This window comes from Dermacentor albipictus, chromosome 4 (assembly GCF_038994185.2).
Source record: "Dermacentor albipictus isolate Rhodes 1998 colony chromosome 4, USDA_Dalb.pri_finalv2, whole genome shotgun sequence".
NCBI lineage: Eukaryota > Metazoa > Arthropoda > Arachnida > Ixodida > Ixodidae > Dermacentor > Dermacentor albipictus.
The window spans coordinates 104927007-104952412 of NC_091824.1; the positions used below are offsets into that span (position 1 = coordinate 104927007).

The window sequence follows — 25406 nt, forward strand, 5'->3', positions numbered from 1 at the left end:
CGTGCCAGCCCGCGCTACCTGCGCGAGCTCAAAAGAAGACCGACCGCGAGTGAAACAAAGGATCGTTCTCGGCCGTGTTCTCACGGTTTCGCCGGACTCACGGTTTCAGCCGCAAGCCATACTAGTTCCAGGCAAGTGACGCAGTGACACATCCAAGCTAGGGGGATTCGCATGCCCGGTACCCTCAGATCTGCGCCTGCTGCCATCGGATTGCGCACGGATGGCAAATGTATAGGGTCTGCCTGCCATGGTTTGAAGAAACCGTAGCGTCAGATCCTACGACATCTTTCGTATATACAGGCCCGGTGCCGAGCACGCTGAGCACGCTGCATGCGTACTCGACGACGCACGCTCGACGACGCAGTGTACTCGAGATGTTTTCGGCCTAACGTCACCGCGTCTTTGTGACGGTCGTGAGAACTTGTGCCTATCGGTAGGTCATTTCAAACTGGATAGCTTTAGCGCACGTACATGGGAAAAGTCGGAAAGAATAGAGGATGAAAAAGTGAAATCAAATCACGGAGTTTATAACGTCCCAAAGCCAACCTCCCGGGCTGCGAAGGACGCTGTAGCGGAAGGTTCCGGATTAATTTTGACCCCCTGGAGTTCCTTAATGTGAGCATAAAATAAGTGCAACAGTGTTCCTGCGTTTCACCCTCATCGAAATGTGGTCTCTGTGGCCAGAAATCGAGCCCGGGGGACCTCATACTCAACAGCAGAACGCCGTATACAGCCAAAATAGGCGACATAAATTAATGCACTTTATTTCGTCAACTTTTGTTTTTCCTTTTCTCATGTGCCTGAGCTACAAGTATGCTTTCTGTAAAATGTACATTTCACGTCGCGGTATGTATACGTTCAGTTGTGATTACTCCAACGCACTCGTCCTTTTGTGCAGAGGCGCGGAGCCGTGTTCCCTAAAGAGCTCCAGAATATAGCGCCTGTTCCTCTCCGCGATTCCATTCCATTGCAGGTTACTGTGCAGCACAGTATACATACCGTCGGCTATATATGTCATGCTGTGTACTTCTATTCTTGTCAGACTAATTGAAATACGCAGCACTAATTAATTGCGAGTATTTTGGAGAGAAATCCAATCATTTGGGCTAATGCTTATGATTTCTTTTCTTCGACGAATTAGCTCGGGGACCCACCTTGAGCGAGACAATTTTCGTAGCGAACGTCCGCTCCCCTGAAACTGTATAAGCACTATACTATAGAGGGCACGTGAGGACACGCGCATAGCCACGAGCACAGTGTAGGAACAAGTGCTCCGACGACTGGGGAGAAGCGCTGGGGAGAAGTGCGTCTCCTAATCATGGCCTCCAAGACTGCTAGGTGAAAGCGCCTTCATTAAGTGAAGGCACTTGTATTTTTTCAGGAACAAGTCGTATGTAGCACGTGCAGGACTCCCCAGAACCCTGCTTCGTATTAAATGAACGCGGGAACTCTGCGTACTGTGAGAAACTGGTAGTGACCATTTGTTCAAACAGAAGTAGCAAAAGTAAATTCAATTATATTAGCGACTTCAGCAAAAGACCGATAACTGTGAGCACCGCACTGAAAGAAATACTATACGCGCTTTTTTTTTAGAAAATGCTGCGAAGCGCCGCAGCAATTATAAATCACATTTTAAGATTTTAAACAAGAAAGGGGGTTAACCAAGGGGCCCCATTTTTTATTAGTCATGTCATAAGAAGCCAACAAACACTGACACCAAGGGCAACATAGGGTAAATTACCTGCCCCTAATAAATGAAATAAAGAAACGATAAATTAATGGAAATGAAAGTGGGTGAAAAAAGAACTTCCCGCAGGTGGTGAGCGATCCCACAACCTTCGCATTTCGCGTGCGATGCTCAACCAATTGAGCTACCGTGGTGCCGTTTCCCCGTGTGGCAGAAAGGATGTTCCACATCCGCCGCCAAGGTCTGCGAGTGGTGGCGCTGGCTAACACTCCCAGGGTTCTACTAGGAAACATAAATACCCAATGAAAGTGGATGTGGAAACGGTGCCGCGGTAGCTCAATTGGTAGAGCATCGCACGGGAAATGTGAATGTTGCGGGATCGTTCCCCACCTGCGACAAGTTGTTTTTTCATCCACTTTCATTTCCATGAATTTACCGTTTCTTCATTTCATTTATTAAGCGCAAGTAAATTCCCCTATGTTGTCCTTGGTGTTAGGGTTTGTTGGATGCTTATGATTTTAAGATTTTGTAGCATAACATTAAGTTTGTTCTGTCGTTAAAAGCAGTCGCAGGCGCTCTAAAATAAACGCAGGCAGCAAAGCACGCTCCCAGCACGATATCCAGGGAATGTCAGACCCCCGGCACCCCTGCCATCTAGATTTACTGTATATATATGCTACCAACCCTTTGTCAGCGATGTACAATAACTCTACAGATGATGATGATGATGAATGAGTGGCGGCCCAACATTAGTGACAGGCGCCGCATTCTTCTGTCGGAGCACCTGTTCTTACATCATGGTCACAAGCATCGTGCCCTGTGAATTATTTGTTAATGAGTAAAAAAAAAACGGAGTGCCAACCAGCTCTTTTCAGCACATGTCGCTTTCAACCATGTGACACCCTGCTCCTGATGCGATGCCGCAGGCGGCGCCATGGGCATCTTCTCACAGGTGTACGCCATCGTATGGAAAGACGTGTACGTGCAGGCGATCAAACGGCACTACCTCGTCACCACATTCGAGGTGGCCATGATCTTCCTCGCGTTCCTGGGCGTGGAGCGCGACCGTCCACATGTGGCGCCACTAACCACATGCACCAAGCCACCCTGCCTCCGGCTCAGCGCGCCCCGCGACTACCCCGAACGCAACGAAAGCGATTTCAGGGCACCCCAGCTGGCAAGCAACCTTTCATGCATCCAGCAGGCTCTTCTTTACCTTTGTCTGTCTAAACAGCTGTCTCCAGGACTTTATACTCGCAATGCAAAAGTAACTGCATGCCACACTGATATGAGTGCTACATATACAGAGCACGAAAGAGCTTACAAAGACAACTAATGCGCATTGTCCCCATGTCACCTGCCAAACCTACGCAGCCTGACTTTCCACTTTGCGGCCTCCACGTCGTCATAAATGTTGGCTCAGCCATCGGTAAACCAGCTAGCGGAGAGGCAGGTCTCTTTGAGCACCCATACGAGCCGTTACCATGGGCACCAAAAATTGAATGTGGTACTCAATTACTATGAAACTTAACTCAGAAAGACTGAAATGTTTTTTTTTTTCGCGTCAGACTTTTTTATGACGTCTTCGCTGCAGCATACGTAGATACTCGAACACTGTCGAGCATCTATAGTATGTCGTTGTTCCCCTTATAGTGCCGGCTTAATTGAGCATTGTGTTGTGGGCTGCACCCGCAAATTTCCTTCGTCGCCAGAACGACAACTCGAACACGGTTTTCATACGCTTCATCAGTGGGTATTCGCAAGTCAGTCAGTCTTCGTAATACTTAGCTGTGATAACAACGCACGTCGAAGCGCAGAGCACAGCACCACACAGAGTACCTATACTATATATAACTCTGGTGTGGCACCCTGACCTTGTTCAGCTGTGCATTCTTAGAGCTTTCTACCCAGGGTGGCCCTCAACACTGTAGTCTGGGGACGTTTTAAATATGCAGACCTTACGGGGCAGCGACTTCGCTTTTTCTTGCAGGCGTTATACCCATGCAGCGGATGCTTACGTCCTTAGCAATTTCCGTAGTTGCTCCCATAACCTCTGTACAAGCGCTTAATTACACCGGCAAGAATGTCGAAAGAAGCGAATAGATACATAAAAGGTGGAATGATCAAATGACCAGGACGTAGATGTGAAACGCCTCCACCGAGCAGCAGAGAATTTTGTAAACAGTGAACAAGCGTTCGCAGCAGCAAATGCGGTATTCGCAAGACTTAGGTTGCGGCACTGCATGTGGTGTGTGTGCGGTATACGTTGCGTGTTCTCTCACTCTAGCACTTGTCGATGACTTGTCAAAAGTCGCAGTATCGTCACATTTCCATTAACGCGATGTCCTCCTCATTCACGGCAACAAATAGAACATATAGCACCACTTTCTTATTTTCGCAGATCCTCTACGCGCCGCGAGAACACAACGAGAAGCTCGTCAAGACCGCGTTTCCCGCAGGCGGCCGCGTGAGAGCTCTGGGCTACAACACCGAGGAGGACCTGCTGCGCGCCTTCTACCACTTCAGCCCGAGGCCCAAGCGCGGGCCCGAGCAGCGCGTCGTCGCACTCGTCTTCGGCGATACCCGCGGCAAGGGGAAGAACGACCTCGAGTTCACCGTTCGCTTCTTCGACGACGCCCACTACATCACGCGGCGGAACAAGGTGTCCGCGCTCTTCAGCACGCTGCCCAACCCGGTGACGCAGCGCGAGAGCGTCGCCTACTGCCAGATCGCGCTCGTGCGCGCCAAGACCGAGCTGATGCGTCAGGCCGGCGCCGCTGGGCGCGCGTACCGCATGACGACGCGCCGGTTCAGCGAGGGCCCGCTACCCGAAGACGCCCTGTCCGAGCTCTGGATCATGGCAGTGCGCATCGGCGTCGGCTACCTGGTCACCTTCTGCACGCTCGTCGGGCGGCTCGCCGAGGAATCGCAGACCGGAATGCGCGAGAAGCTGCGACTGGCCGGTCTGCACGACGTCATATACTGGCTGGGACACTTCATGGCCGCCATGTTCAAGGGTCTCGTCAGCATCGCCTGCATCATGGGCTACATGACGATGGTAGAGAGGGAGGAGAACGGCCGGACCACCACCTTCCTCGAGGGCACCAACAAGATCGTGGTGCTCGTGTCCCTGGTGCTGTTCAGCTTCCAGTACGTCACCACGGCCATGGTGCTGTCGCTGTTCTTCGCCAACAACACGGTGGCCATCCTGTTCGGCATGTGCTACTGGATAACGGCGTACGCCGCGCCCTGGCTGGCGCTGGAAGATTTCGACGGCCTGTCGGCGCACTACATCATGCTCACTCGCTCGACCAAACTCATGACTTCGCTGCTGCCGTGCATGGCACTGCACTGGTGCTACCGCATCATTGGGTGCGCCAACGTGGTCGGTAAGGCGCCGAAAAACCGAATTGCTGATACTGCGTATTCATAAGTGCCCGCTAAATGTCTTTTTTTTTTTTTCGTCAGAATCCACTAAAAGTCTGATATGCGCCTAACTAGTTGCATGTGCACAATTTAGTGCATATATCTTATCTATATAGCTAATGACTGACCACATGTCATATTTGCGTATTTATAGGTGTGAAATCATCGGCTAAATTATATGCACCGCAACAACGTTTCGTGCCACTTTGTCGCTTTACTGAAATGGGTAGCCTTAAACTCGTTTTCAATGGGACGCAAAGAGAAATACTAAATCGTCTCAATCTGGCCAAGTATTCTTTCCAAACGCTGTCTTCATTGAGTTCTAGGTCGAACGTTGATTACCGGAAGACGCAATGAAGGCTAAGCATTTATTTCCCCGAATTGCGCGCCAGTATCCCAGTGCCCGAACTGTGGTTTAACGAATTTCAAAGTATATTCTCGTTCTTGGGCAAATGTGGTACAGTAGAAATTTTCGAAACTTAGGTTCATTTTTCGGCTCTCTTATAATATAATGCAGTCTATCTCGTTTGTTCAAAATAAGTAACGATGGGTCCGAAAAGGCGCCAGGCAATGGATTAATCCATGGAGCCACAGCGAGCACAGAGAGGCAACCTTAAAAGGCGGCGTCGCCAACCGATTGTATTTCGTGTTTGCATCTTTTGCGGCTTACTATAGACTCATCTCACATTGAGTCACTTTTTTGGCACTGTAAAATGGTAAGTTTCTAGCACAGCTAAGCTTATTTTTGTCTTAAGTGCCCCAACAATGTCTTCTCAACTTTTTCCATACCCGCGTATAGACGATTTCATTTCCGATTCAGGGACGCCGCCATCTTTGGCATTTACACGAGCATTGCGTGCAATGCAATGCATTGCGTGCATTGCGAGCATGACACGCGTGTGTGTGTGTGTGTTATGCGATGGAACGTCAAAATAGGATGATCGTAAACAGCGACTGCAACCGCACAACCATTTCATCGCATATGAATCCACAGTGTAGTACTGGGAGTTTGGGTTGCCACCAACAGAAAACCGCAGCCTAAAAAGCCCCTGATGGCGGCACTCAAACGCGTCTGTAAAATAGTCTATATAGGACACGTGTACGTATGAATCACGTGCATGATTCTACTGCTGGGCAGATGAACAGTACAGCCTGTCGTCCGTGTCTAAGTACGTGCTCGAGCTGGACAACGTGACCATGCTGGAGATCTGGACTGTGATGGTTGCGTACAGCGCGCTCATGTGCGTCGCCATCTGGTACCTGGGCAACGTGCTTTCGTGGGCCCGCGGGGTGCCGCTGGCTCCCTGGTTCCCGGTCTCCCCGTCGTACTGGCTTCCCAGCCGCCAGGGTGCATTCGAGAAACTGCCTCCGGTAGCACAGGACGGCGTCCACTTCGAGCAGTACCCGCCCGACAAGGAGGAGGCCGTCTTCGTAAACAGGTGACAGCTCAAGATCGCGTATACATAATGCGGACACTGTGTACAGTGGAAATAGAATGTCGTCGCTGCCTACATTAGAAAGAAAAAAAAATACTGACGCCTCTTCTGAAACGAAGGGCTGGGCGGCTGGAGGCATTTCAAATCTCGTTAATGTCAAATATTTGTGTTCGAATCGGGGAATACGCCTTGATTATATATATATATATATATATATATATATATATATATATATATATATATATATATATATATATATATATATATATATATATATATACACGCACACGCACGCACACACACACACACGCACGCACAGCTCGATGTAAGTACGCGGTCAAAAAGCCTCGATTAATTCGATGCCTGACTCATTTATTCTCTCATTAGTCTATGTATATGCCCTGTAGACTTGGGGCGTAAAAAAATCTGAGTCATCAATGGGCTGAGAATGGCGCATTCCTTCCAAACAGACTGGAGTACGAGAAAGAGCACACGCACGTCCTTCGCGACACCAACTTCAAGGCGTATCCCAACGAGCTACTGGCGGTGATCGGTCCAAGCGGGTCGGGCAAGTCGTCACTGGTGAGGATCGTTACCGGCATGCAGAAGCCCAGCGGCGGTCAGGTCATCGTCGAGGGCTTCGACGTGACCAGCCAGACCGCAAGCGCCCGCGCCAGCATGGGCGTCGTGCTGCAGAGACCAGTGCTATTCGGCGACCTGACGGCCTACGAGCACCTGCTCTTTTTCGGAAGTCTTGGAGGCCTGGTCGATGAGGCGCTGCTGCACCGTGCCGTAGCAGTGACAGATATGTTGTTACTGACCGAGCTCGCCCCTACGCTCGCATCCAACATGACCACATCGGCCAAGAGGCGACTAGATCTGGCTATTTCCATCCTCTTGAACCCCAGGTACGCTTTAGTGCTGTCATTCGGTGAGCTTTCAAATGCTTAGAAATTTGCATAGTGTAAAGCAGTAAGCACACAGAACGCATTTTGGATGCGTTTGCGGAGCGGCGTTGTGGTTTACAGCATGCAGCTGGATAGTCAGGCGGCAGTCAGACTTGATTGCGTTCACTTAGGTTTGAGCACAAGGAACAAGGGAATTACTGACGTTTACGAGATTATATATACGTGTCGTCATCACACACTTTTATTATCTTGTTACTTTCTTTTCGTCGGCAGGGTGCTCATACTTGACGAGCCCGTGTACGGCATGGACATCGAGTCCCGCTGCAAAGTATGGGAAGTGTTGAACAACGTCAAGCAGAAGACGTGCGTCGTGATGACGACGTCGGACATCGACGACGTAGGCGCGCTGGGCGACCGAGTCGCCATCCTGGGTCATGGAGGTCTGAAGTGCTTCGGCACGCCCGCTTTCCTGCGCTGGCGTTACGGATGCGGCTACAATTTGCATGTCACGAAGGCGCCCAACTTCCGGACCAAGCGTCTCGTCCTCGCGCTCAGGGAGGCCTCCAGAGATGCGCGCCTGCTACAGGCAAGGATGCATTCGACGTGTGCTAAGTCGGCTGGGTACAGCTGTGTTTCGGTCTGTGCTCTTCATAGAATGTCTATAATATATATTTCATTGAACAAGAGATCTCGCAACAGCCAACTTTTCGACAAAGAGACTCGTCAGGGCGAAGACGACAACTCTTGACAAAACGTTGCCTATAGTGACATTACTTGTTAAACCACAGCTGTTGATCACTTCGAGCCTAGCTCCACTTTCCTGTGAACGTCTGTCTTGCTTGGATAATTATGTCTTTGTTGCATGAGTCCTGCTCAATTTCCTGTACTATACGTTATAGCGCGTGCTCATTGTGCGTCGACCTTGTAAAACTTGTTCTAGGTGCGCTTCTAGGGTGCAATCCTAATACATTGTCGTCACTGCTGAAAGCATTTTCGTGTCAAGACAATGCATTTCAGATAGCATGTTTAACCAAAATTACAGTTGCAATTTCCCCTATTACAGGAGCCAGTAGTCGTGGTGGTAAATCCAGAGCCAATGGATGCAGTCTGAACTATATATATATATATATATATATATATATATATATATATATATATATATATATATATATATATATATATATATATATATATACGCGCCGCAGTTCAAAGCATTGAGTCCATTCTAAAAAGGATGATCGAATGTCCACAATGTGTGCAGGAGACTTGAGGCGACGACGTTAGAAATTCGCAAGGTTCGAGATGCGCAAAAACAACGGCACTGTCAGGGCGGGCATAGTTATGCAGACTCCCTTTCAGTACCGAAGTTTCGCGCGCCCCGCGAGACAAGCTATTGCAGCGGGAATGAGCAGCAGAAACCCTCCCGCAGGACCACAAGCGCTTCGCGATCCTGAGCCTGGGCGAGCAGCGAGACTACGGCCCCGTGTCGGACGCGCTGCTGATCGTCGAGTACAGGCAGGCCGAGTTCGCCATCCAGTCGTACCGGGTGTGCGTCACCACCATGGCGGACGTCTTCCTGCGCGTCGTCATGGAGATGGACGCCGGCAGCCTGGAGAGCAAGCGGCGCGTCGCCGCGCTCCACAGGAGCCGCCAGAGCAGTGGCACGCAGCGGACGGGCATGAGCTCGACCGGCTCCATGGGCACGCAAATGGTCGAGCACACCGAGGGAAACATGGCGATACCCACCGCGAACGTCGGGGGCGTCACGCACGAGGAGCTGGACGGGTACGAGTCGTCGGTGGAGATCGCGCAGCACTTTCACGCGCTGAACGACCTGGCGGCGGGCGAGCCCCGCACCGGCCAGATCTTCCTCGCCATGCTGTTCAAGCGGCGCCAGTACATGCGCCAGACGCTGTCGACGCCGCTGGCCTGCTGGCTGCTGCCGTCGCTCCTCATGTTCCTCGTGTGCCGCTACGAGGCCGGTGGCCAGGAAAAACTGGCGTTGCGCTTCGGGCCCGACCGGCTCGTGTACGACCTCGGAAGACTGCAGCCGAACACGAACGTCTTGCTGGAACGCGACAGCGCGTCCTCCGAGGTATGCAACAAAGCGTCCAGCAAGCGCGCCTCTCTTGATTACGTATATATACAGTCGGACGATCCACTTAACGAAACCCGATTTAGTGAAAATTTTCCACCTAAAGAAGCGCTTTCGATTCCCCGACGCATATTCATAGAGCCTTGCGAGTTGAAAAACCTGCAGAAGCAACTAGGTGACCTCAACGTTGCACACGATTTAACGATGTTTGAAGGGGAATGTGGGTAAAAAAAGCAGGCCATGCACTGAAAACGTGTTAAAAATGCCTCGAAATGGCATTGACGCATTGCTACAGCAAATGCATTGCCATGCCGGTTTGATGCATGCGGGCTGTTTTCCTGCGCAGCTGGCCACTGCACACTGTTAGCATTGAAAGCTTATCGTCGGCTAATCGAAAGACGCGCTCAACGAGCCCGTTTTTTTGTATGATCAATGAGATCGATCCACGGCTGCTGCTTTGTCACTCTTGAATAATATTATGAGTATGAGTGTCTTTAGTGTTCTCGATTTACTCTATTCAGTTCAATTCCGGGTTTTACGTGCCAAAAACAGTGTGAGGCACGCCGTAGTAAAGGACTCCGGATTAATTTTGACTGTGGGATTCTTTAACGTGCACACAAATCTAAGCACACGAGCGTTCTTGCATTTCCCCGCTTATCTATGCATACTTATTTTAATTTTTACGTTTTTATCGATTGTAGACGGGTTAGACAGCGGTATACGCATGCGTAGTTTCGCAATTTCACAACATACCGTGAGCCTAATTTTGGATAGAACGGGCTTCGGATATAACGAACCTTTTTCGCTGCATTATCATGATCAGCTGCAACGAGCGCAGATTGTATTAGAATATAAAATGAAGATGGCAGTTTTTTGTTTTAATTTCGCGCCGAAACACAGGCGTTGGTTTGTCAGAGTGACATCACGGATGTCAAAGTATTTTCTTGTATTTCGGCCGTTGTGGCGGCAGTAAAGGTTATCCAAGTTTGCTAAGCTTAATCTGTCTCTTTTACAATAAAAGGCAGTCCATCTTTATTGACAAAACTTAAGGCCCGGGTAGACACCCGTCAAAATTCAAAATTCATGACTTCACGGATAGTTGGTGCGGGAAATTCAAGGTGGCGTCACCACCTCTCTTGTTTTTTGCGTCCTTTCCTGACTCACCAAGCATCTTCTTTCAGTTAGGAATGGATTTTGTGGTGCTGTAGAAGGAGAATTTATTAATACACATCAAATTGATTTTATTTTTCTTTAGTGTTCCTTTAACGACTCGAAGGATCTCATCGACTTCTTAACTCGAGCTTTCCCTACACTAGTGCGTGCAATTCGGCGAGTCAGAAAATTTTGGATAATTGAGCTGGATTTTCCTCAACCCTAAACGGTCCTTGATTGCCCCCCTCCGTCCCCGGTGAATTGTCATTATTGCGAAAACTTTCGTTCCGAGAAAACCGTGACTAAATGACGATGGAAAACTGCCAGAAAGCAAGGACACAAGCAAGTGTTTGACACACAGCTGTTCTCCACACTGACTTTGCCAAGGGACCATTTTTAACTTACATATGGGTTTCCGTCAGGGACCTACCCAGGATTTTTTTTCCCGGGGGGGGGGGGGGCAACCCAAGTTAACTTTTCTTTGCCAATGGGGGAGGGGGAGTCTAAACAGAGGTTGAACTAACGAAGCATCGGCGATGCGCGTGACCGTTGGAAGATGGTGACAACTGAACGCATCTCGAGTTAATCGCGCGGGATCCAAATCGATGTGAAAACTGGCCTCCACACTCCAAAATATGCCGATAACTATCGCCATCCAAAAGGAGTGAAAACGGCAGCAAAATGTTGACCGCCCAATAGCTGTCAAGTCTCAAGATTGATTTGGCGGCGCTTTAGCAATGTGTGTGAGGAGTGGTGGCGTGGGTGTGGGGGTAGGCCGCTTAGTTTCGAAGGGGGGGGGGGGGGGGGCGCCCCGCCTCCCTGGGCACGTGCCTGGTTTCCGTTGCAAACCTCTATCTGTACTAGAGATAAGGCAAATTCCCTGTTCCTTGAATTACCATGCTGCGCGATACGGATAGGTGGGGCGGTTAGATTTCGTGATCATGATTCTCGCTTTGCGTCAGTCCGCGCCGTCCGACCATGAATTGCCCGATGTGCGCCCTCCGCAGCTGGCCGACTCTTTCTACCGGCCCTACGCCCACTCCAAGTCACTCACTGTGCGCGCCGTGGCCAGCATGGACGAGTACATGGCGAAGCTCAAGCGGGACAGGTCGGCCCCCATGCGCGCACTCGCGGGAGCGCAGTTCGTGGCCGAAGACGGATACGCCGCCAATGCTGCCGGCGGGCGGGCGGTCGTCTGGTACCACGGCGACGCCTATCACACGCAGTCGGCGTCGGCAAACCTCGTCGGCACGGCGCTGCTGCGCTGGGCGTCCAACGACCGTACGGCCTCGATGCTGTCCATGCTGCTGCCGATGCGGCGTCACAACTACAGCATCTACTCGCGAACGCTGCGCCGCTACGACGTGGCTGAGGAGCTTCACATGGTGCTGTCCCAACGCATGATGCGGTTCGTGTTGCTGCCGGCCGCCATGTCGGTGACGGCGGCCAGCTTCGTGCTGTTCGCTATCGAGGACCGCGTGAGCAGGTCCAAGGAGATGCAGCTCCTGTCGGGCGTGCCCCCTCTGGTGTACTGGATGGGCAACTACGTCTGGGACATGCTCATGTCCCTCATCTCGCTCGTCTGCATGTTCTTCCCGATCATGCTGTGCTTCCCGCAATTCATCAGCGTAGGTACGTCGACCACGATGCACTTCGCGAACTGCTGACTGGTTATGATGACGACACAAAGCCCCAGTGAAATTGCATCACTTTCAGGTTGGGAACGCTAGCATTGTTTTTCACGTAGTCTTCGAGCATTAATACAAAAGGCATGAAACGTTTCATGGCATTTTGATTACGCTCTGAAATTCTCGAAATTGGTGAGGGTAGAATAATTCAGAGCCCAATCCTGGCGTGATTCACCTTGGCAGTTAAATATATATCGCATAGCATATGCGTCGCGTATGCTACATAAATAAATATGTAGCGTGCATTAAAGACGAATATATACGGAACATCATGGCGACGTCGACGGCAAACATTCGCATGGAGTGTCCGTATAATTGCCATCGCAATAAGAAGCCCCGATAAAAGTCTAAACAGTTCACACCTTGCCTGCTGTAATAGCTGTACCTACTTGTCTTTAGCAGACCACTAACTTCATAGATACAATATGGCCGGGGTCTACAGTGTATTCTAGTACACTACCACTCTACCGCCATTTAATATTGTACGAACCTCTCTGCGTGCACGCTGCTTTACGAATGCGGGCTTACATTTCACATTTTTGGCATAGAGCGCATGGCGTATCCTGCACTTGATAGTTGACATAAAATGGGCAAAAAGCGTAAGCACAACAACAAGAAGAAGAAACTTCAATAAAGAATAGTCATGAAAAATTATACATATCATAAAATAATAAGATGAGCGAAAAGATCCCGGCAATCTGCACAAAGCATCCAAAATTGCAAAAAAGAGGGAAATGTCTATATCCGGAAAAGCATACTTAAAGCTAACACTGCAGCAGGGTGAGTACCCTCGTCAATTAACAAAAAAAGACTACAAAAAAAGCTTAAGTTTTATTTTTGACATCGTAACAGGTTTAAATCACAGCTATGACACGGATTTACCAATTCATGTATGTGTTTCTTCTGCGTATTTGTAGTAACTTCTGGACGATTGCGTTCTGCTCTGAGGACTTCACGGGCGGCAAGCAAAATAAAGCCGTGTGGGTGCAGTTTTGGTAAACGGTATTACATACGGAACGCGTCTTAATTCATGGGCAATCGCTTCGTTTTCTATATATAAAAATAAATAAATAAAAGTATCTAAGAGCATGCGAAGAACGTTTATACATCCTGAAATGCACCTTTGCTGAAAACTGTAATGGAGGCCGGAGGTAAAATGAATGTTTGGAGCGATATATAGCTTAGAAAGAGAAAACTACGAAAGAAAAAAAAAACAACATCGACACAGACGTATTTCTTTTAAGCGTTTCTTGAGCGCTTCTTCGAGCGACCTCGAGAGAGTAAACTCAGCCTAGCGCTGCATCTTGCGCACCTTTAACAAGGGCTTACTCGCTTCGTGCCCCACAAGGTTGAGCACCTGTCTCTGTTGTGACGCAGCGCCAGCCGTGATAAGCATCTTCATGGCCTACGTGCACAGCGTCTTAGCGTTCGTCTACTGGTTCTCCTTCTTCATGAACTCCACGTTGGCTGGCTTCATCCTCGTCAACATCATCACGTCTCTCACCGGTATGTGAACTTTCAATGCAGAGTTAAGCCTGGTGGTAAAAAAAAAAATCCGAGGACACCTAAGCACTTCTTACGAGTTGTGAATGCGAAAGCATTAATGTCCAATTGAATGCCGCCGAGCGGTCCTTCGAGTTTTGCGTTGCATGTACCATAGCGGTACATGCTGCCCGAGCCAGCAAGCACCAGCAGCTGCCTGCGGTGCCATCGCCGCATGCCACCGACGTCTTGCGCGACGGGAGACCGAGGGAACAGCAGCGGCCACCAAAGCCGGCAGGCGCGCGCAGCAGCTAAGCCCATGGGGGTGAGAGAGAAAGAGAGAGATACGGGGAGAGCGAGACCACGGCACCGGATCGTGCGCGTCACTCGACAGCCTCGCCGACGACAACCCATCTCGCCACGCGGCGTCGTGTCGCCGTGTCTGCTCCGTCAAGGCACGCTGGTGACGCGGCGTCGCAGCCAATGGGAATTTAGGTGCTCTTTCGCATCTACAGACGCCTGCTTTTTCGCTCAATGGGTCATTTGATGCTTTCGCATCAGAAATGCGCAATAACCATCCATGATGATTGTTAGTGTAAGCAAATAGACGAGCGTTTTTAGTAATGTATTCACTTTCATGAAGGCATGATGCTCTTGGACGCGCTTCGTTATACATGGTGCTATTTTTCCTGAGCCTTTCCAAATGCTTTTCTATCTCGATATTATAAGATATGCACGTTCTTTCATATTTCGCCGGCTCTACTGATGCCGGCGTCCGACTGCATGTTCTCGCCAACGCCCTGGTGATACGGCCGCTACGGGGTTCTGACGTAAGCTGCGATGCTTGCTGTTGCTTGAATGACATTTGATCCCGGCTACCTCGCCGCATGAAAAACCGTTGCGGAACTCTCCTAAACAGTTTCGCTGTAGAACAAAAAGCAAGTTACAGTCAGGGTAGTCGATAAGTTCACCACACTTATACCACATTCGGCCGATTAAGGTATCTACCGCGTTTAATGATTTCCGGCCCTCTATTGTTTCACCTCTTGCCATCATCAAAGGCGTGCACTAGCTATGGCATCCACAGCGTGGATCCGACGTTTTGACGTCCAAGACATAACCAATGTCGTAAGGCTGGCGCACACGTTGCAGGCACGGTGGCCGGCCTGACCTACCAGCTGTCTCTGATCGGGAATGAGAAGGGCTCCGAGCTGCTAATGTTGGACCCTCCGCGGGACCTGCTCCTCTGGCTGCTGTACCTGCTGCCGCCTTTCTCATACACCTGGGCGCTCATCAAGACCATGGAGAAGCTGTCCGAGGAGCCCTACTGCATCGGCGACAAGATCGACGTGCGCGACGTGTGCGCTTACGTGCACAACAGCCTGGACGAAGGCGCCGTGCTGCTTCCGAACCTGCGCTACTGCTGCGCCAACTTCTACGCCTCCAACATGACCAGCGTCCGCTTGCTGCCGTCCTTCTCTTTTCACAGGTATTTGAGGGCTCCTTATGTTGCGTCGCTCTACCAAGGTTCGAAGGTTCGTGAAAACCAGCGTACTTCCCGACACTGATGTACTCTGGTTCTCACATGTAATCCGCGTCTTCGAGCGCATTCAGAGGCAATAGCTGGATGCGGGCTAGTTGGAGATTATATATATTCCATTGCGAGCACTTCGGCCATAACAATGTGAATAACCCAGTAACAAAGTATTAGTGGTATTGTCTTTACGTAATTCCTTGCAGCGCAACAAAATTTAAGGTCCGCGAAGAGTGCTCAAGAGTATCACCTGTGGGGGGCGATCGCCTGTCGAAAGTCGATCGAAAGGCGATCGCCTGTTTTTTTTTTTTTTTTTCATTCAGAATTTTAAAAGATCGCCAATGCCAGATAGCGTAACTGTAGTCCCTGAGCTAGATTACTCGAAGTGGGGGACATTACTCGCCCGAAGAAGAGAAATACATAATGAACTAATTAATGAAAATTCATCACTATAACTATTTAATTCATTAATTTACAGTACATATTGCAATTTACAAATTGTAGCCGGGGAGTTTGCAAGGCACAACTAGTAAGGAGTAAGGCACAACTAGTAAGTGAAAGGCTCCCGGCGCTTTTTAGCGTCTTTGATGAATAATTCTTTGCCATGTCACCCACCCCTCTCCCATTTCACTGCCCAGCTGCACCCTGGAATGCTGCACCCGGGCCTCTTCCTCTTCCCTGTAGTGACGCCACTGCGCTTATGTATTTTGTTGCACACGTTGGGTATGAACATATCGAAACTGGGGCGCTATAACGTAAAACTATTCCAAAATTTTCTATTCCAATTCTGCACTCCGCCCACCGCGATTGGTCAAAAACTTTTTTGGACAACCCCACTTCACCTGTCTGTTACGCAACGTCACGAAAACCGCCATAGCTCCCCATCTGATATGACGTGTACACACTGATTATGCATGATTTGACCGAACAAAACAAAAATAGTTATTTCTGATTCGACGCCTTTTGCCATTAGCCCCACGACTATTGGTCAAAAGTTTTCGGGCTGCACCCACTTGACCTGCCTGTCACGCGACGTCACAAAAACACAAAAACTCACCGCGTCAAAGTGACGTGTGCGCGTTAAAGATGCATTAATATGCTGAACAAAACTGAATTTTCTTCTGAATAGCAGCAGGCTGCCCCGTTCCGAAAGGAATAAAAGATGGGTGCCGCCGATCGCTCCGACACTCGCTACTCGCCCCTGCCGGAGAGCATGGGTTTATTTGCGTGTAATAAAAGTTTTTGCTTGGCCGTGTAGCGTTTTCGAGAACTTTCGGCACGTTTACGACCTCGTTCTGCCAACTCTTCTTTCGTTGCATGCCGCCGCGATTGTCGACGAGCCACCGCAAGCTAAGTAAGAGAAAGCGGACCAATCGCAGACGGCGGCACCACCCTCTTCATCCGGTCATTGATATTCAGTGCAGCGGCTCGGCCCCATCAAATCCTTCTCCTCTTGTGAGCCAATTAGAAAAGACAAGCCGCTCAGTGCAGGCAATGTTATTCGTTTTTCAAGCAAACAAAAGTGACCTCCTATGAACGAGGGAAGCATTTGATTGGTTTGTTCAGACAACCCTGCGGGCGACCCCCCGATGCTTGCGTCGGCGGTTAGGCAAATTTTACGTCAGGAGACTGGAATAAATACATATTGGAATAGTTTTACGTTATACGGCCCCTGGTGTCACCCTGAAAATTGCTTCTAAGTGGATATCCCTTGAGAACTCACCGGCTACAATTCGTAAATTCTGATATGTAGCATAATGTAATTCATTTAAATGTTAATTAGATAAATTTTGATTATGCATTTCGATATCTGGTGCAATGTCCACCTTTTAGGGTAATCCAAACAAATGACTAGAATTATATTTGCTATCTCCCAGAGGCGACATTTAAAAATTTCATATGGTCTCAAAAAAAAGAACAACTGGTTTATATGAAGGCCCCGTGGCTATGGTATGGCATTGCGTTGCTGAACTTGAGGTCGCGGGGTTCGATGCCGGCCGCAGCAGTTAAATTGCGGTGGGGTGCTCGTACAAGTGCTCGTGCACCATTAGAGGTTAGAGAACCCCAGGTGGTGAAAATTTATCAGGAGCCCCCCACTACGGCGTTCCTCGTAATTAGATCGTGGTTTTGGCATGTAAGACCCCGTAATGTACTTAACGTGTATAAAACTGTGTCGTCCTTATAAATCCAGAAAAAACTGAAAAATAAAAATGCATTTTAAATAAGAATCACCGCTCTCGTTTCCAGTATACAACTGAACATTTTCCGTCGGTGGTAGACGGCGACTGACGTTCAAGGCGTGCTCTTTTTAATAAATGAAGATTGCCTTTATTTTTCCCACACAACCAAATTAGGAAAATGACCATAGACTTAAAGCTACAAAAGTGTACCTTATCGAGTGCGCCTGCATGAGGACAGTAGCAGCCATTACTCGTTCTACTATGTAATGCTCTTGGCCTGGCTGTACAATTTTCTGCGCATAAATTACGTTTTCACATTGAAAGCGTAGTAGTCGAACCCCTTGAGTGACCAACCGGAGCTTCAAGAGCCAAGCCAAGTATAAAGCATCGTCGCCAAATCGTTAATAAGCTAAGTAAGCGAAATGGTTATGTTATATCAACAAGACCAAGCTGCCCTTGCAGTTATTACTCCCGAACTGCCGAAGTATAATAGGGTACCATAAAAATAGGGTAAACGACATAAAAATGAAATAAACACACAATGCATTATCAAACGAGAAAATGCGCAACAAGTTTATTTGCGGCTTTGCAAACCTCGCTACCGGCCGGCACTCCCCTTGTGTGGCCCTCTCAGAGATGGCATCTTGACTGAACTGCTGGTGATGCTGGCCGAAGGATGCGTTCTGCTCCTGCTCTTGGCGCTGTACGAGAAAGACTTCTTCCGCTCCTGGGACCCCGGCCGCGTAGAAGAGGCCGTGGCAGCTTCCAGCCCGATCTCCGCCAAGGACGTGCCTGCAGACGTGGCCAGCGAAGCCAGGTATACCGGTGCACTACAGTGACGAATATGCGCGACATATGTCCCTACGCAGCGCAGACCTCGCACACTTTCCATTCTTGCAAAAGTGCTGTTCCGCAGCTGCTGATAGAGCAACAGCCGTTATGTCGGCTTTGATTGTTGCACGCTGTTGCGTTTTGTAAGACATTGGAAGTGAGACAATGAAGAAATTAGAAGCGAGGATGTGTCTGTCTGTGTGTGTGTGTGCGTGCGTGTATGTGTGCGTGTGTGTGTGTGTTTAAATTCTAGCAGAATATGTTCTGCAGGTCTGGTGTGCCTGCAGTTTAGAAAGAAGGAACACACATACACAAAGGGGCATGTTTACTATGTACGGGTGACGTGGCCTTTTTTAAGTTTCCCGGAATTCTTTTAAATCGCCTGTGGCAGATAGCATAAATCTTGTCCTTGAGCTAAATTATTCGAAGCGGACATTACTAGCGTGAGAAATCTAAACACATCGCAGCCAGTCGAGCGCCCTGCGGCGCCTCGACAGTGAAACACGAATTTATATAGGCCCAAAGGTTCAACAACCTCCCGTAATTTTCACGAATACTTGGCGCAGGCGTGTGCACAAGGCCATCGCGGCGCATGACCTGCACAAGCCGGCACTGCTGGTGCTTGACCTGAACAAGCAGCTGCAGTCGATTTCCGTGCTACGCGGCCTCACCTTCAGCGTGGAGCCCGGCGAGGCTTTGGCGGTGGTAGGCCTGCGCGGCTGCGGAAAGTCCACGTTGCTCGACGTGCTCTCGGGCAGCATGCAACCCACCTCTGGCACGGCCCTAATTGGGGACGTGCCATTGCAGAACCGGGCCGAGTGGGAGCAGCGCATCGGTGTCTGTCCCTCGCACGACAGCGTGCTGGGCCGCCTCACGGTGCGCCAGACGCTGCAGTTATATGCGAACATCAGGGGCATTCGGCCGCAAGACATTGACCGCCTCCTGGAACACCTTGTCCTACTGCTGAACCTCACACAATCCGTCGACGAGACGACCGAGTCTTGCGGGTGAGGTTTTTCAATGCTTGATGCCGAGTGCAGTCCAAGCCATCAATAAAAGCTAGCTGCCACCGTCAACATTCGCAAATGGGACGGGATTAGCCGCATGTCTAAGAAGCAACTCAATGATGATTATTGGAACTCATCAGCCCTGTTCATTGAACAACGGCTTCGTAGTCACAGGCCCGACCATTTCCACACATAACATGAAACCATGACTAGGAGAATGTAGGTCTTTATCACCGCGTTCCCGTCGGCGCCGCCATGTTTGATCACGTGGGAACGTTTCCATTGTTTGCCTCAAGCAGCCTCCACTGACTAGCTTAAAATGACAGCGCACGAGGCCGGTGCATACTACGTAAAATTTAGGCCGTCGTTTCGGCGTCTGTCGCCGACAATGACTGCGTGAACGGCACGAAACTTTGACCAAAGCTTCAGAACACATGTAAACATCGCACATCCATCCTACGAGTGCTGCTGTAAAGGGTGGGCGGTTGAGACAGTGATATGGCACGTACTTTCAGCCTTGTAAGACGATTTCGCGCTCTGCTGTCCAATACGCTTCTTCCAAGGCAGTACGGCACATATTTTTCGCCGCTGTATTAAATTAGGGGCTAAATTGGGCCGGTCAGTACATCCTTAGGCAAAGAAACATCGCTTTTGAACGATGCAGAGAGAGAGCGACGCCACACAAAGCCACGTATGCCTACAGTCTCACCAGCTATCGATCCCGTTCCAAAGCGCTCTTTCTTCACTTTGATTAAAACAGGACTATACTGCAATTAACTAGTTCTTTCATTTATATGTAATGGCTATAGTAAGCCACAAGTTGTCATGCCCTTCGTTAAGTTAAACTTTTTTATGTGCGATGCCATTGCATATACTAATTTTCTACGCAATCCCTCAAAGGGTGTCTACCAAGTTGCCAACTTCAAATTTCCCGAGTTTCCCAGGCTTTCCCTGAGTGCCTTTGCAAAATTCCATGAGTGACACAGAACTTTATTTTATATGAAGACGAATTGACACCATGTCGCCTGATGACGTCACTCTAAGTAAGCATGTTAAAAAATAAAAAAAACGGCTTAATTCAGTTTGAATAGTAAGGAGTAATGTTTATTTTATTCAAAATAGAAAACTGAAGGAAGGGGTAGTAAAATGCACAGCGAAATAAATATATTCGAAAAAAAAGAGGCAATGCCCATTGCAAATCGAGTTGAGCATATTCAAATACGAATAAAAAGAGATGCTTATAGAAGCAAATATTTTACAAAATGAGCTATTTCTATCAAGTGATAGCAAGCTCATTGGTATTAGGCCCGAACTTTGTCACAAGCGAGATTCTCTCAGCAGCTGGGAATTCAACCACAACTGTCCTGATATACTCTCAGCCCGCGTACAATGACTCAGTGTTGAGTTTCACGGCTTTAAAGCGTTTATTTTGGTTTAGATGAGGGTCACCTGCACCTCGGCATCAGCCAACACTTTTCTTTTTAAGTTCAAGCTCCTTCAAAGAAGAGGCGGCACGGTTCATTCCCCAATACGACGGTCCTTTCTGTTCTCGTCATCTTTCTGTCGCACGTTCACCCCATGAATCTTTTGAAGTACCTTCTTGATCACTTGTACGTCAACGTACGATTTTTCGGATCCCCTAGGGGCCGCTAAATCTTACGAAAAATCAGGCAGTCCGAAAAAATGAATTCGTCTTTTACTGCCTTTAAGAGCTCAAATCGCCACAGATACGTCCGAAATAGCTCTGAAAGCCTGGCAGTACACTTATTAGGCATATCGGTACTCGTAATGTCGCCGGAGACAGGCGGGTGCAAGCGTGTATAATTGAGGAATACGTACTATGCCCCGTGACAATTGCCCCTTCCTTCGCTTGTTAAGCTTCACCGCAATACTTCACGTTTGCTTCAGCGCGTAACATTGCTGTGTTGAGGCGAAGCTGCCTTTCGGGAACCCGCGTTATGCAACGCGCCGTAAGCTTCGAAGCCAATCGCGAGGATTACAGAGGCGCAGTCGGTGCCATTGCTGACAGCGGCGAATTCTTTCAATGAAGAACATGGCACCGAACGGCAAAAACCTTAATAGCGAACATCGAAGGTAGGCCTCGCGTTGCCGCGGTGGTGGCTACGGCTGCCAGCGGATCTGCGTGCGAGAGCGCCGGTTCAAGGCGGCGAGATAATCATAACGGCGGTGTTGGCTTTTAATGCCGTTTCGGACCTGCGGACACGGCAATAAGTCCGGACAATCGGACGGCGAAGGGTTCTTGCATCCGAAATTCCAGGCGCTCTTATATATTTACTCTATGGGGTACGTGGCGGTGCAGCGAAGCCGTCCGCATTATCGGGCATGCCCCAAAAATGGGGTGTCCGGAAAATTGGTCAAGACAACTCATTGCGATTCCTCTTTTACTCGAGCCAGCATTAGGACAACTTTCGTCTCCTTTCAATAAAACGACAGCTAATTTTCACTGATATAAGCACGAATTCCCTGAGTATTTTCAGATTAATAATTTCCCTGAGAATTCCCGGTTTTCCGGGTTCGTAAACACCCTGCCTCGTGAATGTGCCAATTGCGCTACATTTGTTTATGCCGTGTTTCGAGCTTAAAATATCCGTTTTGAAGTTTTGTAGTAGCTTAGAGAAAAGACGTAATATGGTTCGTCGCTCGTATTACGTACGATGTGGCTCGCGACGAATCGTTCAACTTCGAATTTTTTTCAAAGTAACATATGTTTAAACCACTCACTGATCCAGAACTTCAGTTTGGCTTAATTGGTGTTTACTGCATATCATATTGACCGCAAATAAAGACGGGTACAGCGGAAGAGAACACAAAAACAACACTGGCGGTAACTTATTTTCAACTGGTTTATTCACGGTAGCCTGTGGGCGTATACAGGCAAAGAACATGCACAGAATGCAGCAAACAAGAACACTCATCAGCCTAGCGGGGCAACCAATTATAAAAGAATATATATATTTCCGATTGAAACAATAACCTAATGGAAGTGTCACAAACAGTCTTGGCCTTCCTTGCCCACGGACTGCCAATAAACCAGTTGAAAGTTACCGCCCGTGTTTTGTGTTCTCTTCCGCTCTCCCCGTCTTTGTTTGCGGTCAATATGATATGCACTCACTGATCGGCATACTCGCTAATGAGTGCACCCTTATCTAAAACATGACTGTGTCTCAGTAAGTTTCTGCGAATGGTGCTGGGCGTTAATGAAGACCATAAATATTTTTACAAGCACGAGAGAGCGTGTACTAAATTTGCGAGGTTAGCTGACATTGCCTTTGTTCAAAAATGGTTGTAGAATTGTTCACTACAGAAAAGCCTCGGTTCGAGTTAGACGGCAGTTCGAGGTTATATTCCGGGGTTATGGCGCGATGAAACATTGATGACGAAATCCTACGGATCACAGTAGCTACAGTAAATTGAGTGGTTAGCAGAACGTCACTAACGAGTATTGTACGTCTTCTTTTGATGCTTCATTTTTAACACAATACACTGCGAGCTTATCAGCTTTTAGCACAAAGATGCATGTGAGGAGGCCGTAGTTGTCAATTAACTAAATATAGGAAGCAGATCTTAAGTATGTACGCGTACAGCATATTTAGCAGACTAAAAAAAGGTTTAGCTTCGTCAAACCGCATAGTGATTTATGACAGATGCATTAGCACCGCAGAACATCAGATTTACTTCGACCATCTGGTACGTTAAGTTGCACCAAAACCTAAGCACAGGAGCACTGCATTCTACCTCGATCGTGCCGCGCCCGCCGCGCCGGCGAATCGAGCCGCCACGGAGGTGACGCGGCAGGTCTTCAGGCAACAAATGGCGAGGCTGTCTCAATGCCAGAGAGATGCGGTATAGCAAGCGCCGTCTGTTAAAATTGAGCGAACTAGCCGGTGAAAAGTGCCTTAAACTTGAAAAAATATAATTATTGTGGACCCAGCGCTCTTAACTGTAAATAGTCAGGATGATTAACATTGAGCAAAAGAGGCTATGTCGGGGGTCTGAAGCCTTCTGCTCTTCATATCAACCGAGAGCGTAGTTATGTGCTATACGCGCCGTAAAGCGCTTGCGGCATTATTCACGTGCGCAGCGCCGTGACGCGCCGCAAGTTGGCCGTGGCCATTGCCATCATCGGGCTGCCCTCCGTAGTGCTGATGGACGACCCAGCCACCGGGCTGGACCTGATGTCCAAGCGCAAGATCTACCGCACAGTCTCCCTGCTGCGCCGTCTGGTCAAGTCGGCCATTCTCATTGTGACGCACAGCGTGAGCGACTGCGTCGTCATGTCCGACCGCATGGCCGTCATGCGGGAAGGCCGCTTCCAGTGCCTCGGCGACGTGAACGAACTGCGCGAGCGCCTCTCGGCCGGCACCGTGCTGCTCGTCAGGCTTGCACTGGACAGCGGCGGCGACGCGGAGGTGCTTAAGCTGGTGCACATGCTCGTGCTCAAGGCGTTCCCTGACGCCAAGTACAACGGCTGGCTTGGCCGCTCGCTGGAGTACGCGGTAACTCTCTCGGCGCCCTGGAGTCAACTGGTGCTGAGGGTTCGCGATCTGCACTCGCAGATGGTCAATAACGTCACCGACGTCATCCTCACGGACGTGACGCTTGAGCTCGGGCTGCTCAAGGTGGTCAAGTACCAAAAGCCCAAGCGGGCTTCCACGCCGGCCGAAGACGTTGTCGTCTAAAGACGTGCCGTGTAGATTATATTGCGGCATATCTCACGATTGCTGCACAAGGAGCGCACCCAAGCGGAATAAAACTTTATTATACTGTTTGAAAGGAAGATGCGCTCTCACACTGCCATGTTTTTGCACGTACGACTGGCACTTTATCGCAGGATTTTGAAGTCAAGCTTTGTTAGCCTCTTTCTTCCGTTTTCTTTGTACTGGCTCTTCATGCCTTGCCAAGTACATAGACAACATGGCCGCGAATTTACAACTAAGTAGGGACTTCAGCCACTGGGTACTGTGACCAAGTTTCTACTGGCTGGCTGTTTTTCCGAGTAGACAAATTGGGTCACTAGGTACGTGCCTGAATAGGCAAATGAAGCCACTGGTTAAGCCACTAGTGCACATCCACTGCTGATGCTGCAAAATGTGCACGTAGCAGTGCGACAGAAAGGGTTAGAAGCCTTAAATGTATTGAACCGTTTAACAACGGCACATATCAATACCAGATTTAAAAAAAAATTCTGTATCAATGTGTGAAACGCATTGAGAATAGGAATGATCAACAAAAAGAAAAATATTTTGCAGGAACTTCTTCAGCGATAAAGGGGAAAATGAAGAAAACTGGAAATGGGCTTCATCCCTAGACACCTATGGCTTCATTTTGAAATTTGTACAGACAGCTCTCGTAATATGTGAACCATATAGCTGCACATTTCATTTGCTTTGCATCGCATATGTGACCCTACTGCAGCCATAGATATTGCATCGGTGTGTCTCCTAGCTCTCACTGTACTTTCAAAAGAAAGTGAGTCACATGCTGAACTTCTACCTCGTACTGTGTTCCTGCTCTAAACCAACAGATGATGTTTGCTGCCCGTCATTCAGTGTTGGCTGGAGACATGTAGCCAGAAACTTCGTGCTCAACAGCGAAACTTGGCAAGGAAAAAAAATTTTTGGGTGTGTTGCCTGTAGGCAACATTCAGTTGTATTTCTCTGCTGAATGCACATCTTTAACATTCTTCACTCGAGAAGCATATAGGTGCTCTTGCAACACCTCTTAGATAGCACAAGGCTGGTGTACTTTGATTCACGTCATGCTAACTTGCCCTACTGCCACAGAATCTAATGGGGATGATCCCGAGTAAGTCGCGGCAATTTTGACGCTGCTGCTTTTGTCACGCCAGGCTTGGCAATGGGAATTTCAGTCCAAGTAGCCCGATGTCAAAAGCAGAGTGCACAGGCCTGCCATCTACGAGGCATTGGCTCAAGCCATTCGCTGCTGCAGCTACCTGAAA

The 25406-nt window shown here is 49.0% G+C and overlaps 1 protein-coding gene across 1 annotated transcript; it reads left to right on the forward strand.

Annotated features, from left to right (window-relative positions):
- Positions 1-24911, forward strand: LOC139059215 (phospholipid-transporting ATPase ABCA3-like). The gene is made up of 13 exons (XM_070537330.1): positions 1-131; positions 2614-2864; positions 4089-5076; positions 6252-6552; positions 7020-7457; positions 7731-8043; positions 8887-9552; positions 11712-12336; positions 13770-13898; positions 15027-15363; positions 18223-18405; positions 18986-19426; positions 23529-24911. Exons 2-13 carry the CDS (start codon positions 2622-2624, stop codon positions 24124-24126), a joined length of 5262 nt encoding a protein of 1753 aa, XP_070393431.1. The 5' UTR covers positions 1-131; positions 2614-2621; the 3' UTR covers positions 24127-24911.
- The last annotated feature ends 495 nt before the right edge of the window (positions 24912-25406 follow it).

What these genes read in the sequence shown, in the direction of transcription:
- LOC139059215 (XM_070537330.1), top strand. Translation starts at nt 2,622, where the DNA reads ATGGGCATCTTCTCACAGGTGTACGCCATCGTATGGAAAGACGTGTAC. An exon ending in CCCGCAATTCATCAGCGTAG is followed by an intron (nt 12,337 to 13,769) that starts GTACGTCGACCA and finishes GTTGTGACGCAG; the next exon opens with CGCCAGCCGTGATAAGCATC. An exon ending in CCGTCCTTCTCTTTTCACAG is followed by an intron (nt 15,364 to 18,222) that starts GTATTTGAGGGC and finishes TGGCCCTCTCAG; the next exon opens with AGATGGCATCTTGACTGAAC.